Source organism: Thermobia domestica, chromosome 4 (genome assembly GCF_964235325.1).
Source record: "Thermobia domestica chromosome 4, izTheDome1.hap1.1, whole genome shotgun sequence".
In the NCBI taxonomy this organism is placed as follows: Eukaryota; Metazoa; Arthropoda; class Insecta; order Zygentoma; family Lepismatidae; genus Thermobia; species Thermobia domestica.
Genome location: NC_137457.1, coordinates 274,680,333 through 274,702,887, shown reverse-complemented (window position 1 = coordinate 274,702,887; position 22,555 = coordinate 274,680,333). Strand labels below are relative to the sequence as shown.

The window sequence follows — 22,555 nt, the reverse complement described above, 5'->3', positions numbered from 1 at the left end:
CTACACTCCACTTCCCTTGATAAAGCGTTTCTATTTGAGAAATATCCTAGTGAAAGAGTTCACCATGTTTGTAACTAATGGTACAAAAGTTATCAAGGAAGTGAAGTTTAAGTGACATGTTACATCCCATACGGTAATATCTCACTAGTTCATGTACAACATTGAAATAATTCTCTGCCTCATGGTTGCCTAAAAAGTTCTTCAACGCACTTACGAAGGACAGCCATGAAATTTTCTCAACATCACTCAACAAGCCAAGAAAATTATCATCATTCATTAATTCCGTAATTTGCGGTCTTACAAATTTCTTCTTTTATTTTAGCATCACTTATCTTTGGAAACATCTGTAGCAAGTATATGGATACACGTGATGTTTGGTCCATGCCTTTCACAAAGTTTTTGATATGTCCCAATTTAATGTGCACTGGAGGTAAATAAACCTTTCTAGGGTCAACGTAGTTAATGTTTGCCACATGTTTTTTCAGACAGCAGTTCATTGCGAACAGGCCATTTTATTCACAATAATGTTTTTCTGTATCTGCTGTCCCACTCGCAAAGAAAGCAGCAACACATTGTGTACCTCGGCTGCATGCAAAGCAGTATAGTAATTATAGTATAGTAATTATAGTATTTTAGATCTCCACACCTGTTCCGTTTGTATTTGTCATACTGGATAAGAGTGAGGAGGAGTTTAAAAGACTCATAAGTGTCCTTAAGTTTAACTGAGTGAGCAATCGGAACAAAAGGAAATTTGCTCCCGTTTTAGGGAAGAACTGCTTTCAGACTCACTTTACTAGAATCTATGAATAGATGCAACTCATTTACACTGTATGCATGACCAAGAGTCTCCATAACGGATTCGATATTGTTACAAAAATCCACGTCACTTTCCTTTGAGAAATATTCAGAAAAAGCAGCATGTCGGTCACGCAAAACACTCACTTTTGCATTGGAAGAAAGAAGATTCCATCCTTTCAATCGCGAAGCTAAAAGCTCAGATGGCTGCATAGACAAATCTAAATCGCGGGCAAGACCCTTGAGATCACCTTGTATGAAAATGAGTGCGGTATTTGATTCACAGGGTAGTTCATATATTCGGTCGGCATAAGTTGATCTCCATCTTCTGAACGTACTCCATGTTCGTTACCAGATTTAACGTCACTCACTATCACTTTCTCTGGAGGCACTGATACCAGTAATTCCTCACTGTTGCATACAGGTCTCATAGAAGGTAGTAAAGTCGGATATTGAATACTGTTCTTTGTTTTCAATGTGATTCCAGCTATTTTTGTTAGACAAAAGAAACAGTCTCTTGTGTGATCCGTTGGTATCTGTCAAGTCATGGCATCAGCGAATGGCATTTATCGTGAACCTCTCGTCTAGCCTATCAGGAGTCCTAACACATGTCAAGTAGGATTTGTGGGGTAACCATTTCTGGTCTTGGTAGTTAACCTTACACCCGAAGTAAAGTTCGTAGCACTTCCTTACGAGGGGGTCAATTGATTTTGCGACTTGAGAGTCACCTCTCTACATATATAACAAAACTAACTTGCACTACTGACATAGGTACAAGGCATTTACTTCTTCTGAATAACAACAACACTCAAAGTTCACTAACCTAGAACAATATGCAACTACTTCCCACGCTATCAGAACTGCAACACAGGTGGCAAGAATCACAATGTAATTCTATGTGAATGAATATGAGTCTTCAGCAATGTTACCAAACGTCTCTAATTTCCTGGAGTATGTTCCTTGACCTCAGGGACATGCATCGGAATTCCTTGATTGACTTTTTTTTTTGATTGTATCTCACATTCTCTCAACTTTTTTTCAATGAAGAAATGTGTAAGGTGTTTAAATTCAGCCACGGCAGAATAAACCATATGAAGCGTTTTTACTGATTTTCAAGACTTTCAATAACGAGGGGTAGCATGTCACAGGAAAACTGAGCCCGATAGACAACAGCCTATTTCATTTTCAAATTTGGCACCTCAACTATGTTTGGAACACTATTCAAATTCTTTTTGACAAAAACTTTATTGACCAATGTAATTAGAGATTATTTAATATTGTTTTCTTACTCAAGGTTAGAATATGGCTGCTTAACTTCACATGGAATTATATATAATATTACAAGCACTAGGAAGTTTCGAGCCTTATTTTACCTCTTTTACGGCCAAGCATGTACACGATTCTGTAATAAAAAATCTTACCAGTATTTAGCAGTTATGAAACTCATCTCAGCTGATATCTCTGCTCAGAATTTGTCGAAGCTTTTTGAGTATGGGGTAAATTAGACCATTAAAAACACATTAAAATAACAGTTTTTGTGACTGAATTTCCAATTTAAATTCCAGGTTGATGAGTAGGAAAGCTATACACATACATCCTAAAACAAAACAAAACAAAAAAAAAAAAAACGAGATAATTACCATATTATTGTTAGCTACATGATGAATAGTATGAAATTTAAGCTACGTGCATTTTTTGACAAGTTATTTTAAGGTGTTTTGAAAATCCAAATAGTATTTCTCTTCTTTTATCAATAGTAAAAACAAACAAATGCTAGTAAAGACATAATACATTTTAATTTTATTTTAAAATTATGTACTTGACCGTACAAACATATTTCCTTAAGTCTAAAAGAATTATTTTATTTACTGAGGAGTAATTGAAGTATATTTAAAGCAGGGCAGAAAATTAGTAATAGTCGTACAGTATACCGTAGTGTGCCTATGCTACTCAGGCTTACCTGGGCTCAGAGGCACAGCGCACACTAAACGCTCTTTTCCAGATGAGGTTTCCATACCTACAAATCTAGAACGTATCCTCATGTTTATTTTACGAGGGAGATTATTAAAGTAAATGAAAGGTACACAAATTTCGTGGATGAAATTGTGAGCAAGAGGAAACATTCATTAATAGCAAAAGTAGTGTGTGAGGCTCAATGCGAGTATCTTTGTTTTCTAAAATGAATCTAATTTGGAATTTAGTTTCTAGAAAAAATTTGATTAGTGTCGGACTGAAAACAACACTTAGCCTAAAACAGAGAGACGGGAAAGCAGAGTTATAGGCATTTGTAAAGAAACTGCAATAGATTCAGATTTATGTCAATGAATGCTTACTACGTACGGACTTAAAGTTTTCCATTCCAGTTCGTCGTAATTGGCATCAACACTCACACAAATACTTCACTACTACACAGTTTGTAGAAGTTGTTCGGTGGCACTTGTTTAGTCCGTAAAGATGAATGAAAAGTCCTCTAATTCATTGGACATCAAAATTGCTAGAAGTTAAATCCCGTGCGGTGACCAATGAGGAGTCGGGGTCCCAGCATCATAGGCGGCTAGCAATCGTCTTTTCCCTTCTCTTCTGTGAGGGCGATGTTTTCCGGTGACTTCCCTCTTTTTGGGCGGATGTCGAGGGTATCTTCTAAATACTCTGAAGTATCCAAAGAATTGTAAAACAGTCTTTTTACGTATTGGATGTCTTCTTCCTCATATTAAATTTGTCTTTCGATGATTAAGTTAAACAACTAGGATGAGCTCGCACACGGAGATCTTGCACGATTGAGTTTTGGAGGCAGAAAGATTAATGTTACAAATCGTTGGTCTTATTTGTAGTTTCGTATGGCGTTCTTCGAGCGATGAAGGCGTCCATATCTCAGCAAATTGATTTCCTGGCGATGAGAATGGTCTCTTCAATGCGTTTCTATCTTAGGTTTGCAGTTTCGTTGATTTTTTTTTTCAATCTTATGCTCTGTCTGCATGTCTGTTTCCCGGCTAATGTTTAAGGCCGATTTAATGAAGCAATAAAAGTAATTGTTTCTATGCAATGAAAATTAATTTGGAATAGTTGCGTTTTTCTCCGATTATTTCCTTTTACTCGTTCTTATTTATTTTTGCTTTCTGTCTATAAATTACAAATTAGATGAGTTTTACGATACCATCGGGGCAAATCTGTCTTCAACATGGGCGGGGGGGGGGGGGTAAGACCGTTCCCATAATATGTCTAAGCGATATTCAAAATATTTATGAAGTTGAAAGAAAATGCTGTGGAAGATCAGGGGAGCAGAATTGTTTTCAAAATTGGAAGGCGAGCAGATTTGAGGCTTATTCTGGGAGGGGGAAATAAGCCTCATATTACGGTAGGTCAATCTGATTTTTGGCGTAAACCTGTTGTATATTATATATCAGGCAATGTAGATGAAGTGGCAGTCGGACACAAATCGTCACATTTCTCCCCAAGAAAACACATTTTAAATCTAGGATGGACAGCTCCCCAAAGTCCCAAGATTGGAATGGACATGTTTCCCTCATCCTCCGGGATTTGTGCCAAAGCATTATATATATTATTAAATACATTGCATTATTATTAAATACACTGAAAAGAAACATATATTTTGAGCAGGAAATGACGTTAGTGTCTCGAATCTAAAGTTAAGTAAATCGCAGCAGGTCGGGCTTGACGTCATTTCACAGCTGAGAGAAATAATAAGTGAATTTTCCTCAACATTGCTCTAGGTTTAAAGATTTTCCAATTTAACTTCTATAAAGGCGCAAATGCTGAACAGAACGGTGACGAAAACTGTTACGTTTATGGACAAGATCAAATCAGCAACCAGATGTTGTTCAGTTGCTTTCATTCTGTAAATTACAATGTTCAAAATGATATTTGAGGTGAGTGACCAACAATAACACAAGTGGGTAATATTTTCGTAAAATCTAACAAGATGACATGGAAGCAGTTTCGAACATGACTATCCATGACGTTAGCATTCACTAATGACATGAGCTTCAATCTTGTAGCAGTAAAAACTTATTCAAAGAAACTATGCTACTAAAAGAAAATAGTCTAAACAATGTTCTACCATCTTTAGCAATACCGACATTGATTGCGAGCAAGGTTATGTTATGCGTTTCATGATATCGGAAGGGCATCGGACATTATTAGCAGCTGCCGCAAGGACGAACGATACACCCAAACATGCACCTAGTATTCAAAAGAATCAACCGGAATTGGTCAAAAGAAAGGTTGTCATACCACATTGACAACACCATACATCATACAATTTTTAACTACACTTCACCCACATAGCACAAGTACGTCCACGGGATATCCGAGACTGAGCCCGCAACGGACGACGGGACATCTCGGGATATCCGAATGTGCTCCCGGGCATCCACAGGATATCCACGGGAGATCCAGATGTCCGCTAATATCCCGGGATACGGGATATTCAACGGGACCACGAAGGGATGTCTATTTGTTTTCCCTCGGACCTCCTGTCCCATCTGGGACGTCCCGTGGACATCTTACATGGGAATCCTTCAGGACGTCCCATGCAGGACATCCATGGGATGTCTTCTCATTGTTCCGATAATCCCGGGAACCGAATGGGATGATTGAGATCAAAATGGGACATCCCAGGGACGTAGTGTGCTATGTGGGCAGAAGTTGTAAGGATTTAGCCGAGAGGTTTCAAACTATCTATCGTATAGCCCAGGCATGGCTCTGTCACATTCTCATTAGCTTCAGTCTTATAGAAGTACGTGAATGATATTAAGTTTGTTTCATTGCTTAACACACTGCCAAAAACTAATGTTCGTGGAGATGAAGAAATACACATAGTAGAGCTATACTGCAGACCCTAACCTGACAGAAGCCCAACTCGCTATAAAAAAAAAAGTAGAGAAATACAAATCTCCGGGTACAGATGAGATCCCAACAGAGTTAATTTTAACTGGAGGGGGTAAATAATGGAATAAGATACACAAATTCATTCTCCTTATATGGGACAAGAAAAAATTGCCACAATACTGGAAAGAATCAATCATTGTTCCAACTCACAAGAAAGTGCGACAACATTGATTGTAGTACAGTAATTTTCGAGGCATTCCTTTTCTCTAAACATATTATACAAAACTTTCAAACATTTCATTACCAAGATTAACCCAATACTCAGATAGAATTATAGTACATAATCAGTGCGGATGGGAATATAATACCCCGGTACATCAACTATTTATTGATTTTAAAAAGGCCTGACTCGATTGGGATGGACACACTGCACAACATTCTTACAAAATTTGGAATACTCAAAAAACTAATTAAATTTATTAAGATATGTTTAAATGAATCCCAAAGTAAAGTGAGGGTAGGAAAAGTTTTGTCCATGAGCTTTCACGCCAAGAGTGGCGTGAAACTCTGAGATGCTTTGTCACCATTATTTTTCAACTTTGTCTTTGAGTACACTATAAAGAAAATCAAGATAGTAACGAAGTGCTGCGTTTTGGATGTGTTAAAATATCAAATAATGCTTTCAACAAAGTGGATACTTTTAGATATTTACAATCAACATTAACAGACCAAAAACATATTCATGAAGAAGAAATTAAATATCGAATTAAAGCAGGGAATTTGCGTTATTAATAAGTTCAAAATATTTTGTCAGCGCGAATTCTGTTAAGAAATTTGAAGCTTAAAATATATAAAGTGATAATTAGACCAGTAGTTCTCAAAGTGGGGTCCGCGAACCCCTGGGGATACGCTGGACCTAACCAGGGGTCCACGACTCCTAAAAATTGAAATGTGTTGTAATAAAATGGAATTCACAGCTATTACGCAAGAATTGCCCCATGCCATAAGCGTCGGAGGACCACCTATGGGCAACTAGAGATATCTCGCCAAAAATTGGCGGCCATGCAGCGACAATCCGCGGTGGCCCCACTTCCGTCTTGAAAATTTTCCACCAGCGGCAGAGACGCGACGAAACGTCAATGAACAACAAAATTACTCCTACAAAATATGTTAATCGCCTATAGGCGTAATTTGTTACATTAAGGAGAGTCTAAAAAGTACTTTTAAAAAAGTAAAAAATGTAGCCCAAGGTGTAAATCAATTTTTTTTTCCAAAACGTAAATTGACTCATAATTCATACGGATGGATGTTCTGTCTTTAATTTTCGGTTTGTTTAATTGGAGTAGCTTGGAAGCTATGGAGCAGAAAAAAAAAGAATTTTTCATTTCCACCAATAACTAATCGGGTGAGGCCTCTGTAAGGAGGAACTAGGGAAATCGTAGTTTTCATAAGTTAACACTCTGAATTGGCAATATTGCTGATGTTTCAGTGCATCAAAAGGCGTGTTAAGGATCTGTCTGCATTATGCAATTCCCGAAAACAATGAAAAAGAAACTTTGAAATTATCACGACAAAACTTTTACTTACATGCACCCGGCAACGCTACTACTAACACGCAATGAGTTACCAGCTCTAGAGTAAATGCTGAAAACGTCCCCTGTTTTGATTCAAACACTGGTTCACACATTTCACCATGTAGGCAGCAACTTTACGAAGAGTAGAAGTGTTAATATTCTCAATGGCACTGCGAATGCTCGTTTCCAGGTCTTGTATAGTTCGAGAATTGTTCTTGTATACCTTTTGCTTTAAGTAGCCCCATAGAAATGAATAGCAGTGTTGCCGAGTACATTTAAGTAAAAAAAAAAAAAAAATATCATGGTAATTTCAAAGTTTCTTTTTAATTGTTTTCACTAACTGCACAACGTAGACAGATCCTTAACCAACTTTTGATACACTGAAACATCAGCAATGTTGCCAACTCAGAGTGTTAACTTATGAAAACTGCGATTTCCCTAGTTCCTCTTTACAGAGGCGTCACCTGATTATTTGTCGGTGAAAATGAAAAATTATTTTTTTCTGATCCATAGTTTCCAAATTTCTTCAACTAAACAAACTGAAAATTAACGACAGAGCATTCATACATATGAGCTATGAGTCAATTTACATGTTTTGCAAAAAAATTTATTTACACCTTCGGCTACATGTGGTAACACTGTGTGGTTCCTAGTGTACTTCAATTTTTGCTTCCTAGTTTAAAAATATATACATGAACAAAGCTTATTTTGATATAACCATTATTTGTGTATCGCTTCAGGTTCAAAAGTTCTACTATCCTAAACTCCGTGTTGCATTGTATATTGGACACCCTGTAGTTTCTTTGCAAAATTAGTGTGAATAGAAAGTAGACCCTATCTGTTACGAAGATCTCACTCAAATATTGCGTGGGGAGGAGGAAAAGATATCCATGCCTGTATCTGAGAGTGTTCGTGAAATGGAGAGATCTTTCTCGTATACTACATATTATTTCTACAGGGACAAAAAGTGTTCACATTATTAATATAGTATCCGTTAATGGAAGCACCGCTTATATACTAAGGGACGTACAGTATATACTGAGAAATTCTGAACAGTATACAGCCTAAAAATCGCTATGGCGATTTTTGGTTAGTGAAATTTTGTGAGACGAGGTGTTTCCCCTAGGGAGATTTTGTCCCAAGAGTTCTCAGCCAGGCTATGTCGTGCTTCCAGATACAGATGGCGAGATTTTTGCTAGGGACTATTGGAATCCGCAAGATTGAACCTGAGAAAATTGAATATTTCTTACTTTCTGTTGTTCAACGATATATTCAACGATAACCTAAATAGTTATTCGTATTAAGTACTGATATTAGTCCTTGAGCCAGACCCCGAAAAATGGGGTGTCTGGTTTCATTTAGAGGGAGTAAATGCCACCTGCATTTTTGAGTAGCTAATATTCTGAACTTTCAGATTTGGCATGATACTTTTCTGAAAGCGGTAGCTTTCAGGGGGTAAACCCCCCCAATTTAGAATCTTACAGACATTTTTTACTTAGCTCAGTGGTCTTTTGAAATACCTATATATATGTCCACTTTAGTCATAGAACAATGAGTTATACCACTTTTGATTCGGAATTAAATAGGCTTTAAAGTGATCTAACACACTTACCTATAGTACTGACGAAAGGGAAGTAATAAGGGAAAATTTAAGAAAAATTCCCTAAAAATACCTTTTTTACCATTTTCTTCTCTTATTACGTGGCAACACTGCATGAAGAGTAAAGGACACCTATATTTCAGAGTAGCGAATACTATAAGCTTTTAAATATGGTATGATACTTCACTGTGGGTGGTAGCTTTCAGTTGCTAAAACCCCCTTTTTAGATTTCTAATGAAAATGGTAACGAAATCCCGTGGTCTTTCGAAATTCCTCTAACTATGTTCGTTATGATCACAGAAGTAAAAATTACGTCTCTTTAGTTTTAGAATTATATAGGCTTTTAGATGATTAATACAGTTTTCAATAGTACTGACGAAAGGGAAGTAATAAGGGAAAATGTAAGAAAAATTCCCTAAAAATTCCCTTTTTACAATTTTCTTCTCTTATTACGTGGCAACACTGCATGAGGAGTGAAAAACTCCTATATTTCAGAGTAGCCAATACTGTAAGTTTTCAGATATGGTATGATACTTCACTCTGGGTGGTAGCTTTCAGTTGCTAAAACTCCCTTTTTAGATTCTTAAAGAAAATGGTAACGAAGTTCCGTGGGCCTTCGAAAGAGAAAGATGATCGTGTAGCCCTACCTGGAAATATTGTGCCTGGTAAATGTACTCAACTTGCTTGGGATAACATTGATAGGTTGGAGGAGACCCTGTCTGGAGCGGGAACCACTCATCGTGTGAATGGAATAGCAATACAGTTAGAATCAAAGTCACAAATTAGTAGTCTGGTTACAACAAAAATGGTAGTAAAGACAAGACAACGAACTTTTGTTGGTGCCACGAAAGAGCTAACGCCTTACATTCCTGGGAAAAGAGTTGGTCTAGTTGTAATTGGGTATGATGATCCTATTTGTGAAGAGTTCGTTGCAGCGTCAAGATCTAAGAATTTATTTTGGATTATGTTGCGGTGTATAGATCCCCAGAATCAGCTAATTCCAAGTTGGACTGGATTCAACATCAATCTACTGAGGGGTCGTGAAATTCAACCAACAAGCTTAGCTACCTACCAACAATAAATTCGCCAGCAACCAGTATGACTACAATACATGGGATACCAAATCGTTCACTCATCATAAAGAAGCAACTACAACTTCAGTCTTTAGTTCTAACTGCAGATCAAGCTATTTACTCAAAAGCAAATTAAATTGTATGCAAGAATACTGAAAAGTACCGGACAATAGTTTTAAATCTTGGAGGATTCCATACTATTTGTAACTTCATGGGCATCATCGGTAGACCATTTCAAGATTCTGGCTTGTCGGAGCTCTTATCCGAATCAGGAACTGTTGCTGAGGGATCCATAATTCGAAGTTTACAAGGGAAACACTATAACCGTGCTATCGTTTGCACAAGTTAGCATTTGAGTCACTGATGAGAATAATCCTCAATGAATTCCGGTTATGGTTACAGTCCGAGTACATAGATATCTTTCCTGTGCTGAGTCTAACACATCTCAATTGTTCGAGGAAATAGGAGACGCCACTACTGAGCAGTTATCTCAAATTTTGTCAGAACAGTCTTTTGTAACAATTTGGAAAATGTTTGAAGCATATCTGGACCACCTAAGGCACGAAAATGGTGACCTATCTTCCTTTTGGATATCCTACGTCGATATGGTAGATGTTCTTTTAATGACAGTTCGCGCAACAAGAGAAGGTAACTGGCCGCTTTATCTGGTAAGTATTCGAAAGATGATCCCTGGTGTTTTGCATATGACCATCTAAATTATGCACGCTATCTTTCGGTATATTACAATGAAATGTTAGGTCTTGAGAAAAATCATCCAACTGTGTATGAAGCATTTCAGAGAGGCGAGTTCTCCGTCCAAATGGGGACAGTCAATCCATTTGGGAAATTTCCAGCAGACCAAGTAATTGAAGAGACTGTCAACAAAGATACCCAAGGGTCTGCTGGAACAATCAAATTTAGCACCAGGCAGGCTGCTGTTGAAAGGTACTATTTAGTTTCAGATGTAAGGACAGAATTTCTACGTATCCTTATAGAAGCCACAAATTCTTCGCTAAAAAGTAAAATCACTCATCATGACCTTTCACCATCGAGAATCAAGAAGGATGAAAAAAATGTTTCGTCGATGGTTGAGATATTGACGAAGGAATGGACAAATCCTTTCAAGGAATCTAATCTGCTAAATATATCTTCTGGTATGGTAGCTTCTGTAGACGTCACAAACGACTTACTTAATGCTTATGAGAAAGGTGAGAAAGCATATAAGAACTTTAAAGAGCAACGCCTCCAGAAAGGTGTGCAGCCAGAGGCATTCCACGCTCCAATGCGTAAGCAAGGATTAAAGACGTTTGCCCATTCAAAGAAAAGTAAAACTATTAAAGTTAAAGGGAGAGACGTTATTCTGAAAGCAGGCAGAGGTATTTTTGCCCAGATGGCTTTAATAGCTCAAAAAAGGAATCTGAACATGAGGGAAGTGCTTGTTTATCCTCTTGGACCATTACCTTGGTCTCTGGCAACGCCACAGGGAACCATTAGGAAAACCGTCAAGTCAAAACTGATGCATATGTTAAGTAGAAACTGCGAGTGAGAAACAATACCGGAAGAGACTTCAGCATACATTGTTGACGCAATGAGCCAGGTGCACAAATTAATGGAAGTACCTAAAACATTTGGCCTCCTAGCAGAAAAGTTACTTTCAAAAATATTACTTGATTCTGGTCGTTGCCCTCGTGTTTATATCATATTTGATACCTATGAAAGTAGGTCTATAAAAAATGCAGAAAGAATGCGGAGAGTCTCTGAGGACAGTATGTATATTCAAAACATCATGGCTGGACATCCAGTCAGAAACTGGAGAAAATTCTTGAGCAACACTAATAACAGATGTGAGCTCATTCACTTTCTGTGGAAAGAATGGCAGCTTTCAAAGTATACTCAAAAACTGGGTAACAAAATTGTGTTTTTAACATGCGAGAAGGAGTGCTGTCAACTGTCTTCAACATTACCAGTGACAAACATTCCAGAATTATGGTCTTCACAGGAGGAAGCAGACACAAGACTTGTGCTTCATGCGTTTCATGCTCTTAGATCAGGCTGCTCTACCATTATAATCGACAGTGAAGATACAGATGTTGCAGTCAAAGTACTGAGCACCTTTGACGAACTAACAAAACATGGAGGACATATTTTCCTGAAGAGTGGAACATCTAACCGTCTTTGTTACCACGATATGAACAAGATATATCACGCAAATGGGGAAAACATTTGCGCAGCCTTAGCAGGATTTCATGCTATCACAGGCTGTGATACAGTGAGTGCTTTTGCTGGTAAGGGAAAGTGTAAAGCTTTTACACTTTTTAAAAAAGGAGAGTTTGTACAGGCGCTGAAGGAACTGTCAGAAAGTTTTGAAACCAAGAAAGAGACGATGGATATAGTAGAAAAGTTCGTTTGTAGGTTGTATGGTCACAATGTGAACTCTGTAAATGAATTAAGGTACTCGCTGTTCTGTGCAAAGAAAGGTTTAGTTGAATTCCATCTGCTACCACCATGCAAGAAGGCTCTTGAGAAACATATCCAGAGAGCTAACTACCAAGCAACCATTTGGAAGAAAGCACTGGAAGCGAATCCTGACATACCAAGTCCCAATCTTCATGGCTGGAGGACAAACGCATCGGGTGAGCTTGACATCGATTGGATGGATTGTCGGCCTGCACCAGAAGAAGTGATGGAGCTGTTGTCGTGTACGTGTGCTAAGAACTGTGTGCCATCCGATTGTGAGTGCATGAAACATGAATTAAAGTGTACTGACATGTGAAAAATCCAAACATGTGCCAATTATCAAGATGAAGAAATATCTGAATTGTTAGACGAAGTTGTAGACTCAGATGAAGATGAATGAATCAAAATAAAGGATATACGTATTCAACAAACACTGTGAATATGCAATTGGCTACAAACTATATCATAAGACACGCCTATTTTTCCATGTGATTATTATTTTCATGGCATATTTGAATGATGATCAACATAACTAATGTAATGTAAATAGAATGTTATTTAGATCTTGATATGTGAAGAATATTTCTAATGATGCTGTAAACATTACCATACTGAGTTACGAACTTCTCTTTAACCTACATACCGCCATGATATTTTACAATCAAAATATTTTCAAAGTTAAAATATTATGTTTTCGAAATGTTTATAAAGCATATAGATCTATTCTCTTGCACCATTCAGTTCACTTCAAACATCAAGCAATTTACGAACGGTCTGTGAAAAAAAAAAAAAAAACAATTAAAACTGAAAGACATAACCCCCCTTCCTGCATCCGCTTATCTTTCCCTACAGAAACTTTAGAATTTTCTGATCTTTCATGGTCAGTTATTCAATTATATAAAACCAAGATCAGAAAACTTATTACAGTTTTTTTTTTTTTTTTTTTTATACATCAACTTTTCTCGAAATCATTACTAAATTTTCTGCCTCTCAGGGACTAAAGAATCTGAAAAGGGGGTTTTATTCCTTGAAAGCTACCGCTCACAGGCAAGTATCATACCATATCTGAAAACTTACTGTATTGGCTACTCTGAAATATAGGAGTTTTTCACTCCTCATGCAGTGTTGCCACATAATAAGAGAAGAAAATTGTAAAAAGGGAATTTTTAGGGAATTTTTCTTACATTTTCCCTTATTACTTCCCTTTCGTCAGTACTATTGAAAACTGTATTAATCATCTAAAAGCCTATATAATTCTAAAACTAAAGAGACGTAATTTTTACTTCTGTGATCATAACGAACATAGTTAGAGGAATTTCGAAAGACCACGGGATTTCGTTACCATTTTCATTAGAAATCTAAAAAGGGGGTTTTAGCAACTGAAAGCTACCACCCACAGTGAAGTATCATACCATATTTAAAAGCTTATAGTATTCGCTACTCTGAAATATAGGTGTCCTTTACTCTTCATGCAGTGTTGCCACGTAATAAGAGAAGAAAATGGTAAAAAGGGAATTTTTAGGGATTTTTTCTTAATTTTTCCCTTATTACTTCCCTTTCGTCAGTATTATAGGTAAGTGTGTTAGATCACTTTAAAGCCTATTTAATTCCAAATCAAACGAGGTTTAACTCATTGTTCTATGACTAAAGTGGACATATATATAGGTATTTCAAAAGACCACTGAGTTAAGTAAAAAATGTCTGTAAGATTCTAAATTGGGGGGGTTTACCCCCTGAAAGCTACCGCTTTCAGAAAAGTATCATGCCAAATCTGAAAGTTCAGAATATTAGCTACTCAAAAATGCAGGTGGCATTTACTCCCTCGAGATGAAACCAGACACCCCCTCTGGCTCAAGGACTATATTAAATAAAGTGCGAAGAATAGCCCGTGTAAGACATTTGAGAATAATATAGAGAACATAAGGTGAAATAGGATGTAGTTAAACAGTAATATACACAATATTAAGTGAATCTGAGAAAAGAGCAAAAAAAAAAAAAAAAAGTGTTGAAATTGTGACAAAGATTTACTACCATGGAGTATAATTTTAAACCCTCTACACCATGGGTACAATTCAATTCAAAGTACGTGCATATATTTTGATTAAAATGTGGTGAGTATTGAAGAATATTTGAAACTTTTGAAAACAATTTGAAAGTAGTATCATATTTTGAAACTAAAAATATGGTGTGCCGGCATAGTCATACGGATATAATGACTTGTTTTATATGTTTAAATGTATAGTCAGAAGTAAGTCAATAAATTTAATGAAGTACTTTCATGGTACTAATTTCGATCAGCTGAATCAACACTATAGGCAATTTATGATTTATTTAATACAAGAAATTTCTTCTACTTCTGTTTGGTATTATGTTATACAGAATAACGAAACATTTGTTTATTTAAAGTATACCATTACGGGAAACCTGAAATTCAATAAACACTTCTGATATAAGGTACACTTACGTAACTCCAGTAATACTTTATTCTATTACATGGTCACACACAAAAAGAATGTTTTGTAGATAGCGAAAAACACTCTTCGAAACTAATAACAGTAAAAAGTAAGAAGCCACATTAGACGAATTTGAAAATGAGATAAGATGAGACAAATTTGAAAATGAAATGATTAAAAAAAAAAAAAAAAAAAACTCACGGGTTTCATTTGGTTCTAGAATTTCTAACTGAAGTCCGATTTTCATGCGGTTTGTGGCAAATGATCAAGGAACGATGGGAGATTTACGGGACTATGCTTACTGGTTTAAATTCATCCGGGGTAATATCGGCCACGCCTCAAGAAAAACCGCAAATATTCGCCAGTGTATCTCACAATTGGAATCAAGTGCGGTGCAGTGTGAAGATTTGAGTTTTCTTCGTACATGGAACCTCGCCAAGGTCAATAAGTATAAGAAATAGGAAACTGAGTCGTTGTATTGGGAATTACGCTGTACAATTCTGTGCTATACTGTGTGAGTATAATCAGGCACAGTGAGAATAGTGTACTCTTTAGAGCAATATGAGCTTATCGTCATAAGTTTTTAGTAAACGGAATCTGTTGTTGATTCGCGAAGGTCATTTAATTGCTAGTGAATAAATTGAAAGAAACGGGATCGGTTCTGAGTGAGACAGGGAAGCATCGGACCCTGTAGGCAGCTCTTGTGGAAAATGTCATTTGTCAACTCCTTAGCTCGCCCAAGAAATCTCTCCGTTGTTTGTTGCAAGAAATCGGCTGTAGCTATTCAACATGGAAGTTTTGAGAGTTACCGCTAATTTGTATTCTCACTAACACTTAATTCGTATTCTGCAATTTCGTTTCAAAAATCCAAAACCTCATTCCAATTACAAGGTACGAGGGGGGACCCAAAAAAAAAACGGGAAATTCGTCGTAACTTCTTTATTTCTCAATATTTTTACACCAAATTTTCATCACCTTCAAAGTATTGTCCGTGGACCGCAACGCATTTCTGCAAATGATCCTTCCATTGTTCAAAACAGTTTTGAAAATCGCTTTTTGGGATCTTCTTTATGACCTCCAGCGATTTTTGTTTTACCTCCTCCACAGTAGCAAAACCTCCTCCACTGGCTTGATTGCTGCTTTGATTCGGGGTCATAGCCATAGCACCACGATTCATCATCAGTAATCACCTTGGCAAAAAAAAAAGTCAGGGTCCTCTTTGAGCTGATTTTTAAGTTCAACACATGCCTCAAGTCGACGCTCCTTTTGCTCGTCTGTGAGAAGGCGAGGGACAAATTTGGCTGCAACCCTTCTCATGTGCAAATCTTCTGATAAAATCCTATGAATTGAACTCCACGATATTTCAGACATCTCACAGAGTTGATTAATGGTTCGGCGACGGCCTTCAAGAACGAGGGCATTGATTTTTTCGACGTTTTCGTCAGTTCTTGCCGTTGAGGGGCGTTCTGAACGGGGTTGGTCTTCAATTGACAGTTCTCGATTTTTAAAACGTGCAAACCACTCGTACACTCTGGTTTTACTTAGGGCAGCATCCCCATAAGCAGTCTTCAGCATTACAGTAGTTTCCGCGGCCGATTTCCCCAACAGGAAACCAAATTTCACAGCCGCCTCGATAATCTGCCATCACGTTTTCGCCGATCTGGAAAAAGTTGGCTTATTAAACAAACTCTCAAGAGCGAACCGATGCACTCACAGCGACACAACTTCGCACACTGACGCAGGTGACGTGATCGTAACGGACAATTGGTACAACAATGGGTTTCCCCACTCTCCCTTCCCACTGCAGCACAATTCCCGTTTTTTTTGGGTCCCCCCTCGTACATTGGGGAATATTTGCTGTTTTTCTTGAGGCGTGGCCGATATTACCGCGGATGAATTTAAACCAGTAAACATAGTACCATATATCTAGCATCCTTACTTGATCATTTGCCACAAACCGCATGAAAATCGGACCTCAGTTAGAAATTCTAGACCCAAATGAAATCCGTGAGTTTTAAAAAAAATCACTCTCTACTACGGAAAATACTATAAATCATGTAACTCATATATTATCGAATATATAGAACTATATACACTACCTCAACATCCATATTTTACATATTAAAAAGACATGAAAATACCTTTCAAATCAACAGAGAATATTGAATGATGTTTACTTACCGAGAGTTAGCATACTATTGTAAGAGTGACTATTTAATCAAATGAATGAACTATGAGCAAAATAGGATCTCTTGAGCATCATCTTCACCAATTATATACATGTTGTAATATTTGACTTTTAAATTAAGATAGTTTAGAAACTTTTGAAGCTGTTGGATTGAAGAGTTTCCTTCCGATGGATCTTATATCGAAAATATTTTATTCGGAGAAGAAATGCACATTTGGATTCCAGCTTAACGTCATGAAAAGCATATATTTATAGATACTAGAAAAAAAAAAGTTTGATAATTATCCTATTAACATGGACTAATTAATAAGTAAGAATTTTTAAATTGTGTAAGATTCTAGTTAAGATACTTTTAGTTAAGGTACTTGGCAAATTCGAAATAGCCATTCTTAATAAAACCAAATGGTAATAACAATAATATTTAAGTATCATAAGGCCATATTATATTTATTAATTGTATTTCTAAATCTTGTCTTCGAGTGTACAATACAGTACTTGAAACCTAAACTCATACTTAGTTTCCCACAGGTTGAGTCGGAGTATAATAAATCACTGATGAATATGTAAATAATAGGTGGCGTTCTGAATAGGCAGAACTAAATATTAAGCAATAGTATAACTAATAAACAGTGGCGAATCCAGAACGGACTTCTGGGGGAGGGCGGTGGGTTGTAATACTGCTACTTAGAGCTACTTTTAAAGAGCTCTAAACTCTGAGAGGGGTTTTATTTATATATAAAATAAAAACACCTTTCCTCTTCTGGGAGGAGGAGCAATTGCCCCGATCGCCTCCCTGGATCCGCCACTGGATAAAGGCAAAATAAATTTTCTTAAAATTGAAGCAAGAGGTCCGTAGTTGAGCATAAGCACTTCTATATTTAACATATCTGTAAAATCGAGAATTATTCGTTTTGCCTAACGTTGAGGATTCTAATAATATTACTGGTAAAGGCAATGAAGAAACACATTTTCTATAACAACTGTATAAATTATCCCATAATGGTGCAGAAATAAGTGAAATAAGAAAATAAATTAAGCATTATATATATTCTATTTCAGGTAATGTTGAATTGATTTCAGTTTAAGAACTTTTTTTATCATTCCAGGAAACTTATTTGCCATTCTTAATTTTTATCATAAACGAATTACTTATCTATTTATTAGCATTTATGTGCTATTTTAATATGTCAGTGTGTATACAGTAATGAATGGAGTGCCACGATTGCTTGCTAGTAGAGCGCTCAGCTCGTTGGTGCCTGGAGTCACTAGTTTGATTCCAGATTGTGATAAGTGGGCTTCAGGCCCGTAGCCAGCCCTAAAACTTAGGGGGGCCCGGCTGAAGTTAGGGGGGCCGATCCAACCATATGATAGTTCATCACCATATTATAGTTCTTTTGCAAGCCTACTGTAAAACTTTTAGGGGGCCAGCAAAAATTTACGGGGGCCCGGCCCCCCTAGACCCCCCTGGATACGGGCCTGGTGGGCTTTATGGTAGAAGGAAATCATTCTGTGTTTGTGCGATTTCAGGGTACGGTCGTTTCACATATTTCCTTCTAACTACTTTCCGTTACCATCGTTATAGCATTCTTTAGCATCCGTACATAAATATAGGACATTTAACTCATAAATAAGTAACATATGTAGATATTGCCACAACAGGAAAAGAAATCCATAATATAATTCAAAGTTCACGTTAAGAGTTTTAATGTTAGTCAGACTTCATATCATTGTAAAATTATTTTGTATGTAGGAAATATATTTTTTCAGTAAATTGTGCAGTTAACTTAAAATACTTTACAAGATTGTCATTTACTTGTAATATTTCTTTCCACTTGATTCACCTATGAATTTATGTACATTTTGCCGAAAAATATCAGATATTCTAGTGATGATACTTATACAAGTTCAGTGGAGATAAGCAAACTCATTGTTATTTTATATTTGAAAGGTAAATAACTAAGAATAGTAGTGGAGGAGTCCTGGAAAAATGAATGATGGTTAAGGAATTATGTGAAGTATACTTGAATATTTGGCATTTAAATAAATTAATAAATGATGATAATATACCGTTCACACTAATTCATTATAAACGAATGTAGAGATATTTGCTATCACAAGTACAGTTCATACGTGATCTACTAACCTTGTTATATACTGAACGAACTTTGAATGAATGTAGAGAAAAAAGGAAATGAAATCTTTGAGTTTTACTTTAAATGCTCATACCTGCTAGGCTAAAGGAGACGGTAATGATAAGAAATGATGAAATGGTGGAATAAAAAAGTGGGAGGAAACAGGAGGATACACAAGCACACGGTATTTGTCCATCACAAAGTACAATTTATGTGAGCTGAAGTCAAACTAAGGAACCCATGTACCATTCACATATTTCATCGGTATTCTAAATGTACCTTTTTCCAGGTTTGGCTGTCATTGCAGCTGCCTATAATTCACTCGCTTTCTGAATTTCTTGGCATTCCTTCTGAGAGAAATAAAATTAAGATAATCAGTTACAGTTCAGTATTCAACCGTTCAGCCATTTGAAAACAATAACCACAAACAGAGTTACATTTACACTCACAAGAAGCATAAAGGGCCTACTATGTGTAGATAATAAACAAAGTACAGTGTGTCTGAGAGGACCCCTGACATAGGGTAACACTGTTATTACCAGAGTTTCAACAAAACGTAAGAGGGAAAATTGTCTCCAAATATGATGTTTTCAATCTAAAGTAAAGGATTTTTTAAAATTGGATGAGCCATTTGGACTATACAATCTTTATACGCCAAATGTTAAATGAAAATGCAACGTTGACTTTACCGGGACCCACAACATAAGTTATTGTGTTTTACGCTAACGTGTCGATGCCCAGCTCCCATTTCAAACATGCCTCTATTCATGATACTTTTACAAAATTTATCCACCTCTCGGTAAATGGTAACGTAGCATTGTTATTTAACATTCCACTCTAAATAAATAAAGAAATATAATAAAATACAAGAACATTTATGAATAAAGAAAACAAAAGAACATTTGACATCTTTGAGTATAGAAGTGACTAGTTAACATATAATGTACAATAGGCCTAGTAGTACCAATGCTTGTTGCCCAGATTATCAAGTATAGAATGATTAAAACAAAACAAAATAAAATAAAAAAAATTCTTGCACCAGGAACAGCGAATACGTGCAAGTGTCTCACAATCGCAACAAGTGTCGATTGCAAAATGGAAAATGAGTGTGCTAGGAGAATCGAAATGAGGATGTACATTTTGATCGGCCACAATTTGCAAACGATGATTTTAGAGTCGAGACTTGTTTGGTCTTCTTTCATTTCCCAACAACTTTCCAACGATATTCTACTGACCTCATTTGCTATTTGAAAATTTTGAGTAGGACCCTGTGGAGGACGCTGGGCAAATATTTTTACTTTCAATCACTGTACTTTTGAAATGATGACGTACGTGTTATCCGGTTTTGACATCTGTCTCATCATTTAAATTCCTTGGGATGGGGGTGGCCATAGACTTTAAAAATTACGTTTTTGCAGACATTTTGATCATCCACCATTTTGCTCAGGGTAACTTTAGAGACTCGAGACTTGTTTCGTCTTCTTTCATTTCCCATCAGGTTTCCAGCGCTATGCTGCTTGATCCTCTTACCATCTGCAATTTTAGAGTTGGACCCCGCCTGGAACCGTGGTCCTGGGACAACATTTTTTTTGTTTGTTTTGGTAAGTTGTACTTTTAAATTGATCAAACATGTATTTTCCTGTTTTGGCATCTGTCACACCGTTTGCTATTTCTAGGGGTGGAAATGGATTTTCTGGATATCCTGTATATTCATATAACTCACACATTATATGCATTCAGAAAATGTTTCTTACAGTTTCGTAATAGGCGTCATTAGTGGATTCGATTGGTGTATAAACCATCTTCCACTTCGATATATAATCTCCCTTTCTTCTCTTGTCAGTCCAATAGCAAGTATGTTAGAAAATATTTCTTGAACTTATCTTATAATTAATAATATGTGAATGTAAATGATTGTCAGACAATTGATGGTGTTAGAATGTTGGATGAAACGGGATAAGCCCCAGTACACAAAATATCACGATGTTGTACACTAAAAATACCGAGATTTCAACTTGTTACCCCCTGCACCAAGTTAATACTTTGAACCAATCTGCTCCCCTCAGTAGCAAGTAAAACACAAAAAAATCCTACCATAACACAACAAGGTACGCGATGATTGTGTTTCACTTTAAGATAGTTGCATTCCGAACACAAAATAAACTAAAAGAAAAGTAAGATGAAACACAAAGAAACCGCGAATGCAAATTTCTCAGTGAGGTCAATCCATGGTCCAAAGATGGGGAAACTGGTTCCTCGATCAACCCCCAAAACCATAAAACTTTGAGTGTAACGAACCTTGTATATGACAAGGTCAAAAACACTATTCGCGTTGTCGTATGTACAAGTGTTCCTGAATGCGGCCATCTTTGTTTTCGGTGGAGTGCCATTTTTTTGCACTTGCAAGCGTTTACGAAAACTACAGTTATTCAGAACGTACGTATTAGACAAGCTCCAAACAAAAACGAATGTTTAGAGGAGAGACTGAAGTACACGGAGAGCATACACTCTTGCTTCTAAATAAATACGCAGGGCTGCAAACCAATACATGAAATCACTAGAAAAAGTACGGAAAATTACACCTTTAAAGGGGCTGTAATTTAGAATGGCATAAACTGGGGGGTTCATAAATTTTGTGCTGAATACTATTGGTTGTAAACAATTTGTAGAAGTATCCACACCTATGATACTACTGGAACCATAGATTTATGGGGTACGAAAGTTGAAGTTTGTGATTTTGATGCTATGTTTGGAGCGTAATATCTCAGGAGGGCAAAGTGCTAAAAATTGCTACTTAGACCACAAAGAAATTCTGTATGTGAATAAAATATTGCAAAAAAATCATGACTGATATTCCATGGAGTAAAAACTGAAGACATGGTAAAAACGCGAAGAAGGTACGCGCGTGACGATGGTCGTAGTCTGGAAAAAAATAAATGTTTAGATATATTTTATGCTAGATCTCAAAAACTACGCATGGTTCAGCAATTAGGTTTGTCTTTGTGTTCAGCTGTACAAAAGCTTGCAAGTGGCGTTTGCCCCATCTTTCTAGATCCATGATCATTGCGACGTCTATATGGTAAGGGGGTTAGCTCCTCCTTGCACCCACGACACCCATCGCCTTACTGGAGAGCGGTATTAAGGCACTTAATGTATCAGCAAAGTATCATTGAAATACAATCCCAGTTACGGAAGTTACTCACAAGATTGCATTACACCTATGTATCCTATCCTGCTGAAAATGGCGTATTTGTGAACAATATTTAAAATGATTGTTGTCTCCCTTCTCTTCTATAGCATTACAGCAATAGCTTTTAGTAGTTGTAATTACAAGTTCTCGCAATTTCACGATGTAAGCAGTGTTGCAAACTTCAGCATTGTTTATCATATCTCCGGAACGGTTTGAGATATCGAAGTGTTGTAAACGGCAAAATA

At 36.7% G+C, this 22,555-nt stretch overlaps 2 protein-coding genes across 2 annotated transcripts in view; both read right to left on the bottom strand.

Annotated features, from left to right (window-relative positions):
• Window positions 1–22,555, bottom strand: part of LOC145683519 (uncharacterized) — a 375,576-nt gene that overhangs the window by 20,795 nt on the left and 332,226 nt on the right. The window contains exons 33-34 of the mRNA XM_081754860.1: window positions 16,982–17,246; window positions 2,217–2,392 (exon numbers count right to left, since the gene is read on the bottom strand). The gene's annotated coding sequence lies outside the window, so the exon portion shown is untranslated. The remainder of the gene's footprint in view (window positions 1–2,216; window positions 2,393–16,981; window positions 17,247–22,555) is intronic.
• LOC145683125 (protein GVQW3-like) lies at window positions 15,980–16,375 on the bottom strand. The gene has a single exon (XM_081754489.1). It carries the CDS (start codon window positions 16,373–16,375, stop codon window positions 15,980–15,982), a length of 396 nt encoding a protein of 131 aa, XP_081610615.1.

Coding starts and splice junctions, on each gene's coding strand:
- LOC145683125 (XM_081754489.1), bottom strand. CDS start 16,375: ATGCTGAAGACTGCTTATGGGGATGCTGCCCTAAGTAAAACCAGAGTG.